Source organism: Microcaecilia unicolor, chromosome 3, assembly GCF_901765095.1.
Source record: "Microcaecilia unicolor chromosome 3, aMicUni1.1, whole genome shotgun sequence".
Taxonomy (NCBI): Eukaryota; Metazoa; Chordata; class Amphibia; order Gymnophiona; family Siphonopidae; genus Microcaecilia; species Microcaecilia unicolor.
Window position 1 is genome coordinate 195938432 of NC_044033.1, and position 23453 is coordinate 195961884.

A 23453-nucleotide genomic window follows, 5' to 3' on the forward strand; every position below is an offset into this window, starting at 1 on the left:
TTGTGATGTTCAGGTCTCTGCGGGTGACCTGTTTGTCTTCGGTCCTGCTCCGCCCCAACCAGGCTAAACTTTAGCCAAACATCAAGGCTCAGGTCCCCCATCTGTACAGACCCTAGACTGGTTAAATCCAGTGAGGACTCAGGGGAGGGGGGTTGCAGAAGTGGCAGGGCACATACAGACTGGAGTTAAAAACTGCACCTTTCCAAATTCTCTTCCCTGGCCAGAGGGAGGGGAGGGGGGGGGGGCTTGTGGTCGAATTGGCCAAAAGGCAGCAGGCAGAGGTCAGTGAGGAGAGGATTCAGCTGCTAAAGCTAAGTCTGTCTAGTGTCTACAGCCTCGGGGGACCCGGAGAGTCTCTGCTTCTTTGGTGAGTGTCTCGGGGTAACGAACCCATCTTTCTAACTCCGGTTCGGATCTCCGTTTCTGTAACAATTGAGGCGAAGATATGGTGATGGTGGTTAATGATTCCCAGGTTTGACTGGATCCTATTGGTACTAATTAGCACCTCAGAAACTGGCTGTGTCAGGGTAAAAGAGGTGTTATCTGGCGGGGGGAGGTTGCTTTGCCTCACCCAGCTGTCCTGGTGGGGTGAGAAGGGTGTTTGTCCCAGTCTAGCTGCCCCTATTGGGGATTTTCTCTGCAAGAGCTTTAAATGCCTCTTCAGCCAGGGTAGAGGGTAACCAACTGGCTTCTCTGCAGTGGGGAGGAGTCCTGTCAGCAGCTTTTCTTCCCATCCTCCTTGGGGAAAGAAATTAGGCTTTTCCCCCTGTTACTCACCCTCTACCCCACTCTCTTTAGGAAGCTTTTCATTCAATCCTAGCAAGCTGATTCAGACCTGGGTTTACCCAATGGCATGATTTCCTTTTTGCATTTGCTGAGAAAAAGCAAGCCTACAAGTTCCAGCATGCACTGGGGTAAAACTGGGACTGCATCTACTTCTTTGGAGGGGAGAAGAAAGAGAATTTGGAGCCTGCTGGAGTCCATTGTGGAGCAGACCAGGACAACAAACTGTGTTGGGATGAGAAGCATATGAGCCAGCTCAATCGGGGCTCAGCTCCCCCAGTATGGAGCAAGCTCCTTCAATGTGCTCAGGGAGGGGTTACTTGTGTTGGGTTGCTCAATATTGGGGATGTAAAATTCAGCATAAATGACCCCCCCCCCCCCCCCCGACACACTGAAGGAGATCACTCGATAATGAGGGTGTCAAACCCAACACAAGTGACCTCCCTGGACACACTGAAGGAACAATACTGGGGGTGTCAAACCCAACACAAGTGACTCCCCCAGACATCACTGAAGGAGCTTGGTCATTTGTGTTGGGTTTGACATCCCCAGACACTTTGTAATGTTGGTGCCTATAGATGAGAGATTTAAAAAACAAGGAGGCAGATCTTATTAAAAAAAAAAAAAACACTGTCTTTTATTCAGTAAAAGACTCCCAGGTTATCAATCATTTGTGCCCGACATGGCCATGTTTCGCCAAGGAATATTGGCTGCGTCAGGGTCAGAACAACCAGCTGGTTTAAACAGCAAACGTCACTAGTCTGGTTCAGAAATTAAAACGAGATAGGCACTGTCAGTGAGGTTTTCTTCCCCTCAACAGGTACCGTGTCAGTAGTTTTTTTTTTTTTTTTGCAGGTCCCAGGTTCATCTGAACATTGAGTATTTGGCATGACAACACACCGTTCCATACCACTCCAATTCATGTTGGGCATGCAACTCTGTTTTGAGATGGTGACCAGTACTTAGGGTGCAGATGGAACTGAGACCTGCACAACCTGTTGAGGGGGGGAAAAACTATCTAATTTTACTCTCTGGACCAGACTAGGTGACGCTTCCTGATTCCACCAGCTGATTGTTCTGCCTCTGACGCACCAATATTCCTGGCGAAACATGGCCATGTCGGAAGAGGCACAGCTATTCTATAAGCTCTTCACAAAAGTGGTGATAGGGAAGAAGCTGGAAACTACAGGCCGGTAAGCCTCACGTCGGTTATTGGAAAAGTAATGGAAGCCATGCTGAGGGAAAGGATAGTGAATTTCCTAGAAGCCAACAAGCTGCAAGATCCGAGACAACATGGTTTTACCAGAGGGAAATCGTGCCAAATGAATCTCATTGAATTCTTTGATTGGGTAACTGGAGAATTGAATCATCGACGTGCTATAGACGTAATCTACTTAGATTTTAGCAAAGCTTTTGACACGGTTCCTCACCGGAGGCTCTTAAATAAACTAGATGGGCTGAAGATAGGTCCCGAAGTGGTGAACTGGATTAGGAACTGGTTGACGGACAGACGACAGAGGGTGGTGGTAAATGGAGTTCGCTCGGAGGAGGGAAAGGTGAGTAGCGGAGTGCCTCAGGGATCGGTTCTGGGGCCGATTCTGTTCAATATATTTGTGAGCAGGGGCGTATCTGCGTGGGGCCTCAGGGGCCTGGGCCCCCGCAGATTTCGCCCTGGACCCCCCTACCGCTGCCAACCCTCCCCCTCCGTTGCTCGCCTACCTTCGCTGGCGGGGGACCCCAACCCCCGCCAGCCGAGGTCCGCGTCCTCCTGCCCCTGCCGGCTGCCTTTAAAGAATTCTGTCAGCTGGCGGGGGACCCCCAACCCCCGCCAGCCAAGCCGAGGTCCTTTCATTTTTCCACCGAAGCTGGCGCCGACGAAAGTTTCTTTTGAGTCTGACGTCGCTGCACGTTGTACGTGCAGGACGTCAGACTCAGAAACAGCTTCATTCTGTTTCTGAGTCTGACATCCTGCACGTACAACGTGCAGCGACGTCAGACTCAAAAGAAACTTTCGTCGGCGCCAGCTTTGGTGGAAAAATGAAAGGACCTCGGCTTGGCTGGCGGGGGTTGGGGTCCCCCGCCAGCTGACGGAATTCTTTAAAGGCAGCCAGCAGGGGCAGGAGGACGCGGACCTCGGCTGGCGGGGGTTGGGGTCCCCCACCAGCGAAGGTAGGCGAGCAACGGAGGGGGAGGGTTGGCAATGGCAGCGGCTGGGGGGAGGGGGATCGGCAATGGCGGCGGCGGCGGGGGGGGGGGCTATAATGTGCCCCCTCACTCTGGCCCTGGCCCCCCCTACCGCCGCAGTTCAGATACGCCCCTGTTTGTGAGTGACATTGCCGAAGGGTTACAAGGTAAAGTTTGCCTATTTGCGGATGATACTAAGATTTGCAACAGAGTGGACACCCGGGAGGGAGTGGAAAGCATGAAAAAGGGATCTGAGGAAGCTAGAAGAATGGTCTAAGGTTTGGCAATTAAAATTCAATGCGAAGAAATGCAAAGTGATGCATTTAGGGAGTAGAAACCCATGAGAGACGTATGTGTTAGGCGGTGAGAGTCTGATAGGTACTGAGGGGGAGAGGGATCTTGGGGTGATAGTATCCGAGGATCTGAAGGCGATGAAACAGTGTGACAAGGCGGTGGCCGTAGCGAGAAGGTTGCTAGGCTGTATAGAGAGAGGTGTGATCAGCAGAAGAAAGGAAGTGTTGATGCCCCTGTACAAGTCGTTGGTGAGGCCCCACCTGGAGTATTGTGTTCAGTTTTGGAGGCCGTACCTTGCGAAGGATGTTAAAAAAATGGAAGCGGTGCAAAGAAAAGCTACGAGAATGGTATGGGATTTGCGTTCCAAGACGTATGAGCAGAGACTTGCTGACCTGAACATGTATACCCTGGAGGAAAGGAGGAACAGGGGTGATATGATACAGACGTTCAAATACTTGAAAGGTATTAATCCGCAAAAAAATATTTTCCGGAGATGGGAAGGCGGTAGAACGAGAGGACATGAAATGAGATTGAAGGAGGGCAGACTCAAAAAAGATGTCAGGAAGTATTTTTTCACGGAGAAGGTGGTGGATGCTTAGAATGCCCTCCCGCGGGAAGTGGTGGAGATGAAAATGGTAACGGAATTCAAACATGTGCGGGATATGCATAAAGGAATCCTGTGCAGCAGGAATGGATCCTCAGAAGCTTAGCCGAAATTGGGTGGCGGAGCAGGTGGGGGAAGAGAGGTTGGTGGTTGGGAGGCGAGGATAGTGGAGGGCAGACTTATACGGTCCGTGCCAGAGCCGGTGATGGGAGGCGGGACTGGTGGTTGGGAGGCGAGAAATACTGCTGGGCAGACTTGTACGGTCTGTGCCCTGAAAAAGGCAAGTACAAATCAAGGTAAGGTATACACATGAGTTTATCTTGTTGGGCAGACTGGATGGACCATGCAGGTCTTTTTCTGCCGTCATCTACTATGTTACTATGTAAGATTCATTGGGATGGAGCTGCTAATCTTGCTCTTTTCTGTCCTCTGGTCCCCAGATGCCACCATGACTGTCTCGTACACGGCACGTGTGGCCAGTGCTCGCTTTGGAGGTTTCTACAAGTTGCTGCTGCTGTGGCGGGGAAGCATTTACAAGCTGCTGTACAAGGAGTTTGCCGTTTTCTGTCTCATGTACCTGGTGTTCAGTGTTACCTACAGGTGGGCTGTCTGCTGCGGAAGGGTTAGAGAGGAGTGTGTAGACAGCATGGGATAAACACGTGTGAAGAGAGAGAGAGAGAGAGAGAGAGCATGCACACATGTAGTGTAGCAGGTGTGTGACAGGGGCAGCCACCCAGGACACTGTGTGGCTGCAGTAGCACAATCAGTGATGGACATGCCAGGGCCCCAAAAGCCCACTCTGACTTCTGCTTTGGTTAGGTTTGAGGCTCCCTGTGACATAGCTGCCGAGAGGGGGGAGCAAAATTCCCCGGGTTCGGGCCTCTCTCCTGCTTCTGACGGGACCCGGGTGATCGCGTCCCGACAGGAGCAGGATAGAGAAAACTCCGGCACCGGGCCCCCCTTGCATTGCCTGCCTAGCAGCTGCTGGGCCCTCAGGTCGCGCATGCTCAGTTTTGAGACTGAGCATGTGCGACCTGACGAAAGAAGCTGCAGGGGCAGGCAGTGCTGGGCAGAGGAAGGAGCCGCGCTGCCTGCAGCTGGCGGGGCCAACCAAGGTACTTCAGGTGGGAGGGAGGGGGGCAGTGGTGGTGGTGATGATGATTGGGGGGGGGGGTCTGTGGCAGCGATGATGATTTTGCCCAGGGCCCGCCACAGTCTCTCGGTGGCCCTGGCCTGTGGCATGAGAGCCCAGGGCAATTGGTGTCTTTTTCATCCCCCTCATAGCAACGTTGGACAGTAGTTTAGCACATTATTGCTGTCCTCCTAGCATCCAGGTTGGTTTGGGGAAGATGATGAAGAGAGTGTGTGTGGGGGGAGGGGGGAGAAAGTCTGTATATGAGATTGGTGGGGCTTGAGAGGGAGAGGAGTGAGGATTGGGGTGTGGGGTGTGGGCACAAGGTGTAAATATGCTAGCCTGCTCTGGATGCAAAGGGAAGGGGGGGGTTCCAAATTTTTGCAACACATTTTTGTGGGATAAAGTTATTGCAAGGAAGGGACTGTTTTTGCTTTTGAAAACTTCTCTATTTATCTAACGCAAAAGGTTAAAGTTCATTCATGCAATGGGGTGTGGATGAGCCTGTCTATTTTTTTTTAATATTCATTCGGGTCTTCTGAACACTGAGTTGCTGGTTCCGGTTTGGGAATCCTACTGGAGCACATGAATCTGTGCATACGTTCATCATATCAGGAAAGAGCTTCCATACCATGCTTCTAGCGCTGTGACACTGCTTTTCAACGTGACCGCGCAGTGTACGGCTGCTCTCTGTTAACCACAAGCAGATCTTTTGCTTGCTGTGGACTGAGTTCTTTTTTCCCTCTTTGTTTCTCACAGGTTCTTCCTGACAGATGACCAGAAGCGCTACTTTGAGAAACTGGCCATTTACTGTGATGATTACGCTAATCTTATCCCCATGTCCTTTGTGCTGGGTGAGTGGCCTCCCTGTTTCTCCAGTGTTGCATACATACGCACCTTATTTCTCACTTGTGTGGGTGCTGTCTCCCCAAGTTCAGAAACTGGGGAAAGAGCTCTCTGTCGGAATGAGTTACCAGGGGAGAGGCGGGTTATGAAATTATTTTGAAGCTGTTTGGAATCCTCAGGGAATATAATCTGTTTGTGCTTTTTTACTTTGCACTTCCCCCATCAATTCATAAGAAAATTATGCACTAGCGTTTTTAGCATGAGCTAATGCCAGAGACACCTATATATTCCTATGGGTGTCTAGCATTAGTGTGTGCTAAAAACATTAGCGTACCTATGATCTGGCTTATTAAACAGGGCCCTAAATGTCTTAAATAAATGTATTGGTTGGGTGAACACTCACCCCCTGCCATGAGGTTTAGGGGGTTCACTATAGGCCTCCTCAGATATCTGTGTCAAGGACCCCTTCTGGGCTGGGAGAGGGCAGAAGCTTTCATCTCCACCACCTCCCTCCCGCGGGAGGTGGTGGAGATGAAAACGGTATTCAAACATGCGTGGGATAAACACAAAGGAATCCTGTGTAGAAGGAATGGATCTACGGAATGTTAGCTGCGTGGCGACGCCGGTAATTGGAGAGTAAAACCAATGCTGCACAGACTTCTACAGTCTGTGCCCTGAGAATGGCAAGGACAAATCAAACTCGGGTATAAAGTATCACATACCATGTAAAATGAGTTGATCTTGTTGGGCAGACTAGATGGACCATACAGGTCTTTCTCCAAAGACAAGCAGGCTGATATTCTCACAAGTGGGTGACGCCACGTCGGCCCCGGAGGATTTTAAAGCAAAATCTCTTTACGGCGTTCCGACGCGCGAGCGATCGTACTGCGCATGTGCGCACACCTCTTCCCGCTCGCCGTGCGGACACGCCCCTCAGTTTTTCTTTTTCCGCGTCTGAGGAGACACGGAGTTCGTTAGGGCTTCGTGTTTTCTTCAGGTCTTCGGAGTTAAATCTCTTTTTTATTTTTTCATTATGTACTTTTCATGGCAGGCTCATTGTGGCTTATATATACAGGTATTTTTTGTACCTGAGGCAAGAAAAAATTTAAGTAATTGCCAGAGTCACAAGGGGCTGTGCCTGAACAAAGCATTAAGCTTCTCTTTTCTTTTTTCTTGAAAGTGCTGGCATATTGTTATCTGTGGGCTCTCTCTAGCCAGCAAACTAAACAAGCCCACATTTTTATGATCCATTTTTTAAAACTTTACAAACGGCTCTCCAGAGCTGTGACAGCCTGCTCCAGCACACCACTGTCTTTAAGCCCCACAAGTGATAAAAGGTGTATGTCACAGGAAAAACCAGGAACCTAAGCAGGTGCATCCCTGGTCAGCCACTGAATGGGCAACCTGGTGACACAATATCAGTGGTGTAACCTTTGAAGTGAGTCTCCACCCGCCTCGGCGCCTCCTGCTCTGCAGGTCATTCGGGCGCATCGGAGGATGTGTCTTGGGCCGGATCATCTCCCTGTGAAGCGCAAGTAGTGTCTCAAAGAAACGAGACGTATTCTACTCTGCCAGGGATGCCCAAAGGAGATCATTCTGGAGTCCGACAGAGACCGATGCACGCTGGGTATAGTTATGCATCGAATAGGTCTCCACCTGCCTCGGCGCCTCCTGCTTGGCAGGTCATTCGGGCGCATCGGCGGATGTGTCTTGGGCCGGATCATCTCCCTGTGAAGCGCAAGTAGTGTCTCAAAGTAACGAGACGTATTCTACTCTGCCAGGGATGCCCAAAGGAGATGCCCAGAGCTTTGCTCCCTCGGTTATGGAGGTATCCGGGCTTCAGACATCAGTCGGTGCCGAGAGCGTTGCTCCCTCTGTTATGGAGGTATCCTGGCATTGGACGTCGATGCACCGGTACGTCGGTACCAGGTATCATCGGTACCATGGGTCCCGTCGGCACCGGGTATCATCATTACCATGGGTGCCGTCGATGCCGAGTGTCATCGGTGCCATAGGTGCTGTCGGTACCGGGTATCATCGGTGCCATGAGTGCCGTCGGTACCGAGTATCATCGGTGCCATGGGTACTGTCGGTACCGAATATCATCGGTGCGTCGGTACCGAGGAGTATCGATACCAGGAACATTGGTACCATGGTCGGTGTCATGGGTCCCGTCGGTACCGGGTATCATCGGTACCATGGGTCCCGTCGGCACCGGGTATCATCGGTACCAAGGGTGCCGTCGATGCCGAGTGTCATCGGTGCCATGGGTGCCGTCGGTACCGAGTATCATCGGTGCCATGGGTACTGTCGGTACCGAATATCATCGGTGCGTCGGTACCGAGGAGTATCAATGCCAACTACATTGGTACCATGGTCGGTGTCATGGGTCCCGTTGGTACCGGGTATCATCGGTACCATGGGTCCCGTCGGCACCGGGTATCATCGGTACCATGGGTGCCGTTGATGCCGAGTGTCATCGGTGCCATGGGTGCTGTCGGTACCGGGAATCACGGGCACCATCGGCACCAGGTATCATGGGCACCATCGACTATCGGTACCAGGTATCATCGCCCATCGGTACCGAGTATCATGACTGCCATCGGTACCATACTATCAGGTATCGTCGGTACCGTGGATACATGGGTATCAGGTATCATGGATGCCGTCGGCACATGAGTACCATCGATACCAGATATCATGACCAGGTACCATCGGTGCCATGGGTGCCATTGGTACCAGGTGTCATGAGCACCGTCGGTGCCATGTGTACCATCGGTACCGTCGGTGCTGTTGGTGTCGGATATCAGGGGTACCATTGGTACCACATGTCATGGTTACCATCGGTACCAGGTATCATGGGTACCATCGGTACCGGATACCATGACTATCATCGGTACCAAGTACCATGGGTACCATTGGTACCGGGGTCCATCGGTACCATGTGTATCATCGGTACCGTCGGTGCCATGGTCTAGCAGTCTGGTTTCGATTCCCTTGCATTTCCAGACTTTGTCCTTGGCTTCGGGACCATGGGTACCATTGGATGCCATGGGTGCTACCGCCTCCTGCGGCATCTGGCTTTTCACCTGGTCTCCTTCACCGATGCTGCCTCTGGTATGGGTATTCGCACCCTACTGGGGCAACTTCTCGACCCATATTAGCCTCCATATCGGACGTGTTTGGATCTGTGCTGCTCTGTTTGAGTAGTTAGTTCAGTTCAATGATGGTCATCTGACATTACAGTGGAGATTGTGAATCCCAATGCCCAGATGCTAGAGGTCCTGGACTACTATCTTCACCTGAGTCTTCTGCACTCAGAACAGATAGGAGTTCTAAGAACTTACTTTGGCGCCCCCAGGGCCAGAGCATACATCCTTAGCCTCTTTTGGAGAATGGCGTACCAGGCTGGCATGATCGCATCCCAAATCAAGTCTTGTCAGATCTTTACGAGCATTCCCACCGGAATAGGCTAGACCTTTTCACCAAGTGGTCAGGTAGCACACGGTGTGTCGCAGGTTCCTGTCCAAGGGCATTTTCGACACTTGTAATGTAACACCTAGATTTCTGCTCTAGGTACAGTGACAGACTCTCATGACTGTGTGCCTCTCTCCTGGAGGAGGAGACTCAGCAGAAAACTATAGATATGCTGTACATACACTTCCTCATCTTGGAAGTTCTTTAGAGAGAGGAGTAGTTTTCCTTGTGCCTTAAGGGGTCGTACCTATACTCCTACTTCTCGACAGCCGGTTCGGGCTATGCCTCAGCACGCTCGTTCTAGTCAGCGGCGTGCACCTAATCAGGCCCCTGCAGCTATTCCCCAGGAAACAGAGGGGTTTTTGACTGGCTCCAATTCAGTATAGCCACTAAAAAAAAAAAAAAAAAAAAAAATGTCCGTACCGGCCATTCTGCCTGTCGGGGGGGGGGGGGGGGGTGAAGTTTACATTTTCTCCACCAAAGGTGACTTCTTTATCCTCCAACCGGTAGGGTTTTTCAACTAGTCCGGTTAGGATACATTCTCAATCTGGAATCAAACCCTCCACATTGTTCATTGGAAGCTTAATCCTTTAGCTTCCATCAAAAGTGAGTACTTGCAGAGGAACTCTCTGCTTTTCTCAGCGCCGATGCAGTCGAGCCCATTCCACCAGGGCAAGAAGGGTTGAGATTCTATTCCAGGTCTTTCTTTGTGGGTTGCGTCCTATCATAGACATAAGGGGCCTAAACAGATTTGGTTCAGGATGCTTTCCCTGGGCATCCTTCTTCCCATACTTCAGGAAAACGATTGGTTATGCTCTCTGGATTTACAGGATACTTATACTCTCTTTGCATCCAGAGTATGTTTTTTTCCTAGTGCCTGGCTGTTGTTGCAGCGTATCTTCATGGACTGGGAGTGCATGTGTTCCCTTAACACGATGATTGCCCGTCTCAACAGATTACAGCACAGTACATATTGAGACTTCTAGACACATGGCTTCCGCAGTTCATGTAACTCCCATGGCACTTTCGCACATGACATCCGCTCAGTGCATCCTAGCTTCCCAGTGGTATCAAGTTTAGGGTATCTAGAGGATGTAACCCGACTGTTCACCAGTCTTCGGTATTCCCCTCAGAGGTGGTTAATTCTCTCTATTTTGATTCTGAGGCATCTTACTCAGTCAAAAGCTGCTGACGAAGGTTGCATCCCTCCTGGCTATCCAACCAAATTATTTTAATTCAACCAAACAATCGGGTTGTGATGTACTCGATAACAAAGGAGTACTGGATCTTGCCCTCTGAGTTAGGATGCCATGCAGATGTAGCGGTGGGCCCGCAATGCGGCATGTTTTCTCCAAGCCACTTATCTAATTGGTGTAAACAGCAGTCTGGCCGACAGGCTGAGCAGGATAATGCTACAGTTGAGCATGCCTATAGTTCGAAAGACCCCTCAGTGGATCTTTTTGCTACTTAGCCCAATCGCAAAGTCCCTCAGTTCTGTTCCAGGCTGCAGGTTCACGGCAGGCTACCATCGGATGCCTTTCTCCTTCTTTGGGAGACAGGTTTTCCGTATGCGTATCCTCCCATACATCTGGTGGAAAAGACTTTGCTGTTTCTCAAGCAAGATTGTGGAGCCATGATTCTGATTGCTCTTTTCTAGCTGCGTCAGATAGGATTCCCTCTTCTTCTGGAGTTGGAATGTTTTCCAGCTCTCATTACGCAGAACGAGGGGGCACTTCTGCATCCCAACCTCAAATCTCTGGCTCACACGGTCTGGATGTTGAGAGTGGGGTTTCGTTGAGTTTTCCAGAGTGTCTCCCGACTCTTGCTTGCTTTCAGAAAAGATTTCACAAAGAGGTGTTATTCTTTTTCATGGAAGAGGTTTGCCGTCTAGTGTGACAGCAAGGCTCTAGACCCTGCATCTTGTCTTATACAGACCTTGCTTGAGTTCTTTCTACACCTGTCTGAGTCTGGTCTCAAGACCAACTCTGTCAGTATTCATCTTTGTGCAATAGAGCTTATCATCAACGTGTGAAAGGTCAGCCTTTAGCTGTCCACTTCACGAGAGGTTTATCTCTCCCCCAATATTGAGAGAATTCCTTGTATGTGTCTAGGGGAGATTATTTCTGTTGGGCTTACCACCCACAATAATTTTGACAGTTGGCTCTTATGCTTCGGTCAGAGTTCCTATCACTCCTTATCCAGTATCTTGGGGTCCCAATGTCGTTTTCATCCAGCTGCTGCAAGCTCAATTCGGGCCACTGGATTCCTGCCATCTGAAGTATTGGACCTGGAAGGTCGTTTTCCTTAGTGGCTGTTCCTTCAACTCGTAAGGTCGGTGAGCTTCGGTCTCTAGTAGCTCAAGCGCCTTACCTTACTTCTCATCTTAACAGAGTAGTTCTCTGCATGCAGACAAAGTTCTTACTGGCGCTGGTATCAGAGTACCAGCTGATCCAGTCAGTTGTCTTACCAACATTCTTTCTCCCTCATCTTACAAGCCCTGGCGAAAGCAAGCTCCGCACTTTTTGCGTGGAGCAGACGAGCTCCCTCGGACGGTCCGCCCAGTTGTTTATTTCTTTTAATGCCAGTTGCTGTCGGAAACTGCATAATTTCTTCTTGGATAGCAGAGTGCATCTCCTTCATTTTTGTCCAAGCTGGACTGACTCTAGAAGGCCATGTCACGGCTCACAAAATTAGAGCCATGGCTAAGTCGGTGGCTCATCTAAGATCAGTCACTATTGAAGAGATCTGCAAAGCTGCGGTGTGGTCATCAGTCCACACATTTTCATCTTACTACTGCCTTCAGCAATAGCCGACTCGTCAGTCGGTTTGGGCAGTCGGGGCTGCAGAACTTCTTTGGGGTTTAGAATCCAACTCCAACCCTCCTAAGCCCATTTTTGTTCTGTTCCAGGCTACACTCATTTAGATATTTCTTCTTTTCAGGTCAATTTTATTCTGGCCTCGCCGTTGCGAGACTCAATTGACCACTGTTTGTTGTGTAAGCCTGGAAGCTAGGGATACCCCACTTGTGAGAATATCAGCCTGCTTGTCTTTGGAGAAAGAGTAGTTACTTACCTGTAACAGGTGTTCTCCGAAGACAGCAGGCTGCATATTCTCACAAACCCTCCCACCTTCCCCTTTTGGAGTTGTCTCCTCCATCTTTTGGATTTAACTGAGGGGCGTGTCCGCACGGCGAGCGGGAAGAGGTGTGCGCACATGCGCAGTACGATCGCTCGCGCGTCGGAACGCCGTAAAGAGATTTTGAGATTTTGCTTTAAAATCCTCCGGGGCCGACGTGGCGTCACCCACTTGTGAGAATATGCAGCCTGCTGTCTTCGGAGAACACCTGTTACAGGTAAGTAACTACTCTTTATCTGCTGTCATTTACTATGTTAATATGTTACTCTTTGGGGTTCTACATGGAATGTTGCTACTAATTTGGATTCCAGAATCTTGTAATTCTTTAGGATTCCAGAATCTTCAGAACTTTTAGTACAAGAACAGTGCTGGGCAGACTTCTACGGTCTATGCCCTGAGAATGGCAAGTACAAATCAAACTCAGGTATACATATGTGAAATGAGTTTATCTTGTTGGGCAGACTGGATGGATCGTACAGGTCTTTATCTGCCGTAATTTACTACGCGCTATAGAAATGATAAGTAGTAGTAGTTACTCTTTGGGGTTCTACATGGAATGTTGCTACTAATTGGGATTCTGGAATCTTGTAACTCTTTAGGATTCCAGAATCTTCAGAACTTTTAGTACAAGAAGAGTGCTGGGCAGACTTCTACGGTCTGTGCCCTGAGAATGGAGCATGTAAAATGAGTTTATCTTGTTGGGCAGACTGGATGGACCGTAAGGTCTTTATCTGCTGTCATTTACTATATTACCATGTTACTCTTTGGGGTTCTACACAGTGGCGATCCTAGCCGGCATGACACCCGGGGCGGAGCGCTGATGCGCCCCCCCCCCCCCCCCGGCGAAATGACACCCCTCCGGGTGCACGCCGCTGGGGGGGGGGTGCCGCGGCACGCACCTGTCAGCTGAGTTCGCTGACGTCGCTAACTTCGCTGCAGCTCCCTCTGCCTCGACCGGAACAGGAAGTAACCTGTTCCGGGGCAGAGGGAGCTGCAGCGAAGTTAGTGAAGTCAGCGAACTCAGCTGACAGGCGCGCGCCGCGGCACCCCCCCAGCGGCGTGCACCCGGGGCGGACCGCCCCCACCGCCCCCCCTTGGTACGCCACTGGTTCTACATGGAATGTTGCTACTAATTGGAATTCCGGAATCTTCAGAACTTAGCACAAGAAGAGTACTGGGCAGACTTCTACGGTCTGTGCCCTGAGAATGGCAAGGACAAATCAAACTCGGGTATAAAGTATCACATACTATGTAAACTGAGTTTATCTTGTTGGGCAGACTGGATGGACCATACAGGTCTTTATCTGCCATCATTTACTATGTAAGCGTTGCTTTCAGAATGGAAACACTAGAAAACTGTCAGACCTAATGTCCAACTCAGCCCCAACCCGATGGAAACTGGTCGCTTGGACAGTACAGAGTGGGGTCACCTACTTGCTTTTCTTTAGGGCTCTTAATCCTATTCCCCCTCTCTGCTCTTCCCTTCCAGGCTTCTACGTCACGCTGGTGGTGAATCGCTGGTGGAGTCAGTATACCAGCATGCCCATGCCAGACCGTCTGATGTGTGTTATCTCCAGCAGCGTGTGCGGCACGGATGAGCGGGGGCGCCTCTTCCGTCGCACCCTCATGCGCTTCTGCAGCCTTTCAGCACTGCTGATTCTACGCTCTGTCAGCACTGCCGTCTTTAAACGCTTCCCCACCATCGATCACGTGGTGGAGGCAGGTATAAAAAGAGAAAGGGAGGTGGGGAGGGTTCCCAAAGTCTGTCCTGATTTAAAATGTTTAATTTCAGACACAAATCCCCAGTGGGCCACCCTGTCAGGAAAAGATCAGGCGTTTATTTCTATTTTTCAATTCTTTCTGATCTAGAAGTCCCAGAAGTCACTCAGTTAAACAGAGGTTCTCTGCTTTTTATATTAGTACATAAGTAATGCCATACTGGGAAAAGACCAAAGGCCCATCTAGCCCAGCATCCTGTCCCCGAAAGCGGCCAATCCAGGTCAAGGGCACCTGGCAAGCTTCCCAAACGCACAAACATTCTATACATGTTATTCCCAAAATTGTGGATTTTTCTCAAGTCCATTTAGTAGCGGTCCATGGACTTGTCCTTTAGGAAACTGTCCAAACTCTTTTTAAACTCTGCCAAGCTAACCGCCTTCACTACGTTCTCCAGCAACAAATTCCAGAGTTTAATTACGCGTTGGGTGAAGAAAAATGTTCTCTTATTTGTTTTAAATGTACTACACTGTAGTTTCATCGCATGCCCCCTAGTCCTACTATTTTTGGAAAGCGTGAACAGACGCTTCACATCCACCTGTTCCACTCCACTCATTATTTTATATACCTCTATCATGTCTCCCCTCAGCCATCTCTTCTCCAAGCTGAAAATCCATAGCCTCCTTAGTCTTTCTTCATAGGGAAGTCATCCCATCCCCGCTATCATTTTAGTCGCCCTTCGCTGCATCTTTTCCAATTCTACTATATCTTTCTTGAGATGCGGCGACCAGAATTGAACACAATACTCAAGGTGCGGTCGCACCATGGAGCGATACAACGGCATTATAACATCCTCACACCTGTTTTCCATACCTTTCCTAATAATACCCAACATTCTATTCGCGTTCCTAGCTGCAGCAGCACACTGAGCAGAAGGTTTCAGTGTATTATCGACGACGACACCCAGATCCCTTTCTTGGTCCGTAACTCCTAACGTGGAACCTTGCATGACATAGCTATAATTCTTTTTTCCCACATGCATCACCTTGCACTTGCTCACATTAACCTTCATCTGCCATTTAGCCGCCTAGTCTCCCAGTCTCGTAAGGTCCTTCTGTAATTTTTCACAATCCTCTCGCGAGTTAACGACTTTGAATAACTTTGTGTCATCAGCAAATTTAATTACCTCGCTAGTTACTCCCATCTCTAAATCATTTATAAATATATTAAAGAGCAGCAATCCTAGCACAGACCCCTGAGGAACCCCACTAACTACCCTTCTCCATTGTGAATACTGCCCATTTAACCCCACTCTGTTTCCTATCCTTCAACCAGTTTTTAATCCACAATAGGACATTACCTCCTATCCCATGACCCTCCAATTTCCTCTGTAGCCTTTCATGAGGCACCTTGTCAAATGCCTTTTGAAAATCCAGATACACAATATCAACTGGCTCCCCATTGTCCACGTTTGTTTACTCCTTCAAAGAATTGAAGTAAATTGGTCAGGCAAGATTTCCCCACACTAAAGCCGTGCTGACTTGATCTCAGTAATCCATGTCCTTGGATGTGCTCTGTAATTTTGTTTTTAAAAATAGCCTCTACCATTTTCCCCGGCACCGATGTCAGACTCACTGGTCTATAATTTCCCGGATCTCCCCTGGAACCTTTTTTAAAAATCGGCGTTACATTGGCCACCCTCCAATCTTCCGGTACCACGCTCAATTTTAAGGATAAATTGCATATCACTAACAGTAGCTCCGCAATTTAATTTTTCAGTTCTATCAGTTCTCTAGGATGAATACCATCTGGTTCAGGTGATTTGCTACTCTTCAGTTTGCTGAACTGCCCCATTACGTCCTCCAGGTTTACTGTGAATTCAGTAAGTTTCTCCGACTCGTCCGCTTGAAATACCATTTCCGACACCAGTATCCTACCCAAATCTTCCTCGGTGAAGACCGAAGCAAAGAATTCATTTAATCTCTCCGCTACGTCTTTGTCTTCCTTGATCGCCCCTTTTACCCCTCGGTCATCCAGCGGCCCAACCGATTTTTTTGCCGGCTTCCTGCTTTTAATATACCGAAAAAAAAGTTTTACTATGTTTTTTTTGCCTTTACTGCTATCTTTTTTTTTCGTAATCCCTCTTGGCCTTCTTTATCTGCGCCTTGCATTTGCTTTGACACTCCTTATGCTGCTTCTTGTTATTTTCAGACGGTTCCTTCTTCCATTTTCTGAAGGCGTTTCTTTTAGCCCTAATAGCTTCCTTCACCTCACTTTTTAACCACGCTGGCTGTCTTTTGGACTTCCGTCTTTCTTTTCTAATTCACGGAATATGTTTGTCCTGGGCCTCATGCTAACGTATTTGACTTCCTATGTATAGTTACTTCAAGGTTGATATCAAAACTGATCATATTTTGATCACTGTTATCAAGCGGCCCCAGTACCATAACGTTCCCCACCAGATCATGTGCTCCACTAAGGACCAAGTCTATAATTTTTCCTTCTCTCGTCGGCTCTTGCACCAGCTGCTCCATAAAGCTGGCCTTGATTTCATCAAGGAATTGTACCTCTCTAGCGTGTCCCGATGTCACATTTGCCCAGTCTATATTTGGGTAATTGAAGTCACCCATTATTATCGCATTGCCCATTTTGTTTGCGTCTCTGATTCCTTTTATCATTTCTGCGTCCTCCTGCTCATCCATTTTGCTGTTCAGCTGCACAGTGTCTTGTGAAAATCAGTATTATTCTGGCTTTCAAAGATCTTTTCCTTGCAGACAAAAAGGGCATAATCTGCCTGGCTGCCTTATGGGGTTTGACCCATTTGTTACAACAAAAGTAAATGATAGTGTGTGTGTGTGGGGGGGGGGGGGGGGTTGTTTTTACTATAGGAGAACCCCCCCTACTCCTTGTCCTAGTTATGGGTCCAGGGCTTTTGTGATGTTTATATTTTCCCAGTTGTATGACTCTCATTGCACTGCTCACTATAGGCCATGTTGTAGGGATTGGGGAGGGTTCTAGTGCATTGCTGGTACTGAAAGGGTTAAATACAGGCTGCCTATCTGCTCCCTGTCACCTTGAGATTGGCCTGGGAAGCAGTGTTGCCAGGTGGGCGGTTTTACCGCCCAATTGGGCGGTTTTCCGCGACCCGCCGCGGGAAATTTTTGCCTGCGGCGGGTTGCGGTTTTTTGGGCTGGTTTTTGTGCTTCGGGCGGTTTTTTTAGGTGGCTTTTTCGGCCGCGGTGGGCGGGGTTAGTGACGTGGGAGGCGGGGTTAGTGACATGGGAGGCGGGGTTAGTGACGTGGGAGGCGGGGTTAGTGACGTGGGAGGCGGGGTTAGTGACGTGGGAGGCGGGGTTAGAGACGTGGGAGGCGGGGTTAGTGACGGGGAAGGCGGGGCCGATGACGGCGGGGGCGGGGTTGATGACGGCGGGGGCGGGGGTGATGACGCGGGGGCGGGGGTGTCAGGGGCGGGGTTTGAGTTTGGGCGGGTTTTGGGCTGGATTTTGGGCTCCTTTAGGCTGGAAAAATATTTTCCACCTGGCAACCCTGCTGGGAAGACACAGAGGTACATAAGGAGTTTCTTGAGAGTGGGCAGACCACTGCTGTTAATCTGTCTTTCCCTTCTCTCTGTCAGGGTTCATGACGCGCCAGGAAAGGAAAAAGTTTGAGAGCCTGCAGTCCTCATACAACAAATACTGGGTCCCATGTGTCTGGTTCTCCAACCTGGCAGCCCAGGCCCGCAGAGAGGGGCGAATTCCAGACAAGCAGGCCCTGAAGCTTCTCATGGAGGTGAGGTGGAGTGCAGAGGGGGAGGAGGGCAGGCTTGTACAGAGCATGGAAAGCTAATTGCTGTCTTCCTTGTGCAGGAGCTGAATGTTTTTCGGGGACAGTGTGGCATGCTCTTCCATTATGACTGGATCAGTATCCCACTGGTATATACTCAGGTGAGCGAATCGTTCCTCTCATCACTCTAGTAACCATTTTACTTTTAAACATTTTTTATTGAACAAAAGGTAATCTTATACATTAAAAATTGAATCATACATCACCTCCCATCCCCCAACTTTCCTCGTGAACCAATCAATGCTCAGAATCTGATGGGCTGGGGCTCTTATTGCCCCCTCCCCATAACCATTTTAGTTTTTGCACACCGTAGTTTCTTTCTGCTCCTTTTGGGCTTTGATCAGAGTTGGGATCTGGCATCATTGGGGATTTTCTCCCCTTTAATACTCCTCCCACCTTTAGCCTGGTCACTACAGTGCTGGTCCTGGGCCAGGGGCAACATGCCAAGTCACACGCAATTGGAGCCAAATCTCACGCATTGACTCCCCACTCCCCGTCAATCTGGCATCGCTCATACCTCCCTCTCGCAGGTCCAGTGTTGCCTTCCTACCTAATCTGTTCCTACCCTCCCCAAGCCCTACAAACCTGTGCTGTTTATTGGCACCATAGGCAGCGATTACAAGCCTCTCTCTGGCCATCCTCAGGGTCCTTCCCTCTATTGAAACTTCCTGTTACCGCATGGGCAGAACACGGCAGAAGAAAAGCCTTGGGGCTGCTGAAGGGAGCCTGTTGTAATCGCTGCCTGCAGTGCCAGTGAACACTGCAGGTTTGTAGGACCCAGGGAGGGGGACAGAGAGACATAGGAAGGTAACCACATCAGACCTGCAGGAGGGAGGGGGGAGAGGGAAGAAGCACCACATGAATGGGAAGGGAATGGAGAGGAGCAACTACTGCACATGGATAGAAGAGGAGGGATGGGGGGGAAATGCTGCACATGGATTGATTGAAAGAAAGGGAGGGGGCAAGAGGGGAGGAAGAGGTGCCATGACAGCTGCCAGGAGAGAAGCCAAGATGGGGTGGGGGGGGGGGGGGGGAGAGGAAGAGATGCCAGACCTGTGGGGAAAGGAGAGGTGCTGTATGTGCAAAGGGGATACAGAACACGAGCGAGGGAAGAGGGAAGAACACTTGCTGGGCCACTGGGGGAGGGGGGCAGAGGGAGAGATACTGGCCTGGGGGAGGGGCATAGGGACACAGAAGAGTTATGTTGGACAGGACAAGATTAGAGACACTAAATATGGCAGGAGGATTGGGGAAAGAACACAGATAGATAGGGAAGATGGATGGTGGACATGGAGAGAAAAGTGCCAAATGGATAAGGAGACTCTGGCAAGACAGTTACGAGGAGAAAGAGGAAAGCAGAAACCAGAGACTGGGACCAACACAATAAGAAAAATAAAATGACCAGACAACAAAGGTAGAAAAAAGAAGTTTATTTTCTATTTATTGATTGGAATATGTCAGTTCTTGCAATGTGCATCTGCCAAAACTAATTTTAGACATGGCTGGGGCCCGCGAGAAAAAACTCACTCGTTGGCCTTCACTGTCCAGCACTGCGGTAGTAAACCTCCAGTTTTGGGATGGGCCACCCTTGGCGTCTCTGCAGGGGGTTACACTGCATACCTCCTAGAGCCTACTTTTGTGGGTCCCGAGTCCAACCACTAGATGATGTCAATCTACTAAGCCTGAATATCCCACACCCTGCTGCAGCAAGCACTGCCTCTTCCTTTTCACCCGGTCCCTGCACAAGCCAGTACACAGCACTAATACTGAGCCGATAGGCCGTTTCCTTGTGTTACTGAGAACTGCCCTGTCCTGGTTTTGGGGAAGGGGGGGATAGCTCAGAAGGTCCATAGCTGGTTGGTGGAAGGTTATGAGAGTGGTTTTAGCTAGCATACCTGCTGACCTTGGAGTTTGTGTGTTTCGTGGTTGGGAGGGGGGTAAGGAAGAAGGTGGAGTCCTTCTATTTTTAGAACATTAACCAGTGCCGATGACTCTTCTCTCTGCATTCAGGTCGTGACCATCGCTGTGTACAGCTTCTTCCTGGTTTGTCTGATTGGCCGACAGTTCCTCGACCCCACTCAGGGCTATCGGGGGCATGATGTGGACCTCTATGTGCCTGTGTTCACCTTGTTGCAGTTCTTTTTCTATGCAGGGTGGCTGAAGGTACAGAAGAGTCTGTAGTTAGTCCGGATCATTCAATATCATGTTGTGGGTTTAGGATAATGGACTCATTCCTACTTTTCTGCAGGTGGCCGAACAGCTGATAAATCCATTTGGGGAAGACGATGATGATTTTGAAACCAACCTCATAATTGACAGGAATTTCCAGGTGAGGTGTGAGAGCCTCTGTGGGACCCTCATCTGGGGGATGGGGGGGGGGGGGGGGGGGGAAGCCTCCGTCGCTGTTGGTAGCACAGTGGCAGCAGCTAAAGACTTAAAATACTTGTCTGGGTAGTCGGGTCTAGATTCATCCTCTCTGTAGACGTGCATTTGACATTTCTAAGGTAACCCAGCACCAGCTGTCCTCTTGCCCATGGTTTCCACTGGACCTATTCACTCTCATCGCATATCTGTGCCAAGCAGGACAAAAATCCCTCTCTCTTGACCTTCCATGCTTTTATGAAGCCACAGTGCAGGGTTGTAGCTGTGGCAGAGGTGGGGGATGTGCAGGTAGATTCCAGTGTGGTTTCTCTTCTGAATAGGTCTCCATGATGGCTGTAGATGAGATGTACAATGATTTACCCATTCTGGTGCGGGACCGGTACTGGAACAATTCCAACCCCAGACCCCCCTACACAGCAGCGACTCGCTTCCTTCTCCAGCAGCCCTCGTTTCAGGGCTCCACCTTTGACATGACGTGAGTTTTGGGCTGTGAGGGAATATTAGGGCAATTCCCTTATCTTTCTTGGGGCTTTCTTCCCTTTCAGAAGTGGGGATGTGGTTCCTTAGAGAAGCCGAGGAAACCTGGTACAAGATCCCCACCCCCCACCTGAAGTTGAGTCTCCAGGGCTTGATCTATACAAGACAGAAAGTTAAGTTATTCTAAACCAGATAGGTAGCCAATGAAGTAGGATTAATAACAGGAGTAAAGTGTGTAAAATGAGGGGTATTCAATATTAATAATAGTAGTTGCATTTTGAGCCACTTAAGAATCCTGTTTGTTCTGGAAAACCCCTGGTGCTGCTGTAATTGGTATTTGCATCCTCCTAAATCAGGGTTTATCTCTAATCTTGATTCTTTCAGGCTGCCTAAAGAGGAGATGCAGTTCCAGCCTCTGGAGGAGATTGAGGAGAAGACGGAGACCAGTCCTCGCCTGCCGCTCTTCCAGCGCTTGGTGTCTGCTGCTCCAGCTCCAAGCAATGTTGGTTCTGCCATCACTCGCTCCACCAGGCGGCTGCAGCTTCTGAGACACAAGAACAGCTCGACTTCAGAGACCTCTCTATACAGCTGCCTCTGCCAGGACACTCAGACCACTGCGTGCAGCTGTGAAGCTACAAGTCAGCACAAGCCTCTAAATGATCTCCGCTTCACCTGGGAGCTGAGCCCTGAGGGAGGGCTGACCGTGCAGAATGAGATGAGTCAGGAACTGGGAACATTATCAGTGTCAGAGGCCACCACAGTCACACAACCAGCAGAGAGCAGCCTGGCACCCCTAGTCACCCTTCCCAATTCGAGCTGTTGTGACAGCTACATCAATGGAGTATACACTGAGCCCTGCCAGGACTTGCAGCTCATGCTGGATGGTTCTCAGCTTAAGCAGTCACTCTTGACCCTAGAAACCTCGGGCACATTGTATAGAGAGGATCTGATCCCTGCTCAAGATCGCTGTGCTGGGATGATGTCATTGATGGACCCAGTATTGACTGCTTCTCCTCCCCGTCTCCAGGACCAAGCCTCCAAGGCCTCGCCATTTTCGCACAGCATGAACCCTTTCCCCCTGGCGCTCAGTGAAAATCAAACCCAGATGCAGTTTGTGCCCCCAGAAATTCCTGCAACCACTCCGTGGGAAGGACGAGTTGCCGCTCCTTCTAGTGCAGAGATGTGAATGTCATGAAGGTTAAAATTGTTGGATTAAATCAATTAACTACAGCCAGAAGACATCGTCATTTCTTGGGCAGGTAATGGTGTTTTAGGGAAGAGCTAAGTGGTTCAGGAGTGTGGAAATCGCATTTTAGCCCCCTTGTCTGCCAAAATGTTGCACTGGGCAGGAACTGTCAACTTCCTGTGCTCTTACAAGATAAGATTCCCCTGCCTGGACTGATGGTGGTTGCACTGCATTGACAGGATGGCTGTAGGGATCTTATGCCATCTTGTGAAATCTCCTTTTTTTTATTTAATAGTGTGAATCTTTAATAAAAGATTTTATGTTAGACTAGGCCAGTGGTCTTCACTCATTTTTCAGCAGGGGCCAGAGAACTGACAGTCTTTCATTGCATGACTGCTGATCAGTCTATGTTAAGATGCTGTGTCCTCAGCCCTTTTCTCTTCCTTTCACCTCTCCACTAAATCATGTGTGTACCCCTTCTCAACACTGTGTGGGGACCCAGACTGGGCAGGAATCAGCAGGGACCCAGGGGAAGCAGCTTCTGGGAGTTTCATCAGGCCCCCCCCCCCCCCCTGGAAGAAGCATTTGGCTGGAATCCCTCTGCACACTCAGTCTGTGGTAGATTGCATGCACATTGTCAAGTGAATGATGGCCTAGTGGGAAGTGCACCTGTTTTTTTTTTTGGAACAAATGTCTGTGGGTTCAAATCCTTTCAGTTAATAAATATCTTTATTTATTTGGAAGATCAAATCGGAACCAGAGGTATAAGGTGTTGGAAATTCTACAACACATCATCAGGTTAGTGGTGGCTTAGTGGGAAATATGCCTGTTTTTGGAACAAAGGGGTTGTGGGTTTAATCCTTTCAGTGAATAAATGTCTTTATTTGGAAGATCAAAGCAGAGAACCAGAGGTGTTGGAAATTTAACCACCACATTCTCAAGTTAGTGTTGGCCTAATAAAAAATGCAACTGTTTTTTGGAAGAAAGGGCTGAAAGTTCCTTTCAGTGAATAAAATGTCTTTATTCAGAAAATCAACTCAGGGAGGGAGTAAATAAGGTGTGGACATTCAACCATTACGTCAAGTTAGTGGGTTCTGTCCTTTCAGTGAATGAATGTCAGTATTGATTTGGAAAAACAAATCAAGGAAGAAGAGGTATAAGGTATTGGAATATCAACCAACTCTTTAGTTAGGGGTGGCCTAGTGGGGAGTGCACCCATTTTTGGAACAAAGGTTCGTGAGTTCCAATCCTTTCAGTGAATAAATGTCTTTATTTATTGGGAAAAATCAAAATAAATAAGAGATATAAGGTGTTGGAAACTCAACCAACTCTTTGTCCATTTAGGGGTGGTCTAGTGGGGAGTGCACCTGCTTTTGGAACAAAGGGTCGTGAGT

At 49.3% G+C, this 23453-nt stretch overlaps 1 protein-coding gene across 3 annotated transcripts; it reads left to right on the plus strand.

The window, feature by feature from the left end:
- The first annotated feature begins 296 nt into the window (after window positions 1-296).
- Window positions 297-22319, plus strand: BEST2 (bestrophin 2). 3 transcript variants are annotated; one of them, XM_030195271.1, is made up of 10 exons: window positions 297-367; window positions 4306-4465; window positions 5757-5851; window positions 13945-14178; window positions 17806-17960; window positions 18038-18115; window positions 20025-20177; window positions 20263-20343; window positions 20717-20871; window positions 21258-22319. In XM_030195271.1, the coding sequence occupies exons 2-10, from the start codon at window positions 4314-4316 to the stop codon at window positions 22057-22059; spliced, it is 1905 nt and encodes a 634-aa protein (XP_030051131.1). In that variant the 5' UTR covers window positions 297-367; window positions 4306-4313; the 3' UTR covers window positions 22060-22319. The 3 variants fall into 3 exon arrangements, with proteins under 3 accessions (XP_030051131.1, XP_030051130.1, XP_030051132.1); XM_030195270.1 differs by lacking the exon at window positions 297-367 and adding an exon at window positions 834-914; XM_030195272.1 differs by lacking the exons at window positions 297-367; window positions 13945-14178 and adding an exon at window positions 834-914.
- The last annotated feature ends 1134 nt before the right edge of the window (window positions 22320-23453 follow it).

Excerpts from the sequence above, each read along its gene's own strand:
- BEST2 (XM_030195270.1), top strand. The coding sequence starts at position 854 with ATGATTTCCTTTTTGCATTTGCTGAGAAAAAGCAAGCCTACAAGTTCC. Across the intron at positions 17,961-18,037 it reads CCCTGAAGCTTCTCATGGAG|GAGCTGAATGTTTTTCGGGG; the intron begins GTGAGGTGGAGT and ends TTCCTTGTGCAG. Across the intron at positions 20,344-20,716 it reads TAATTGACAGGAATTTCCAG|GTCTCCATGATGGCTGTAGA; the intron begins GTGAGGTGTGAG and ends TCTTCTGAATAG.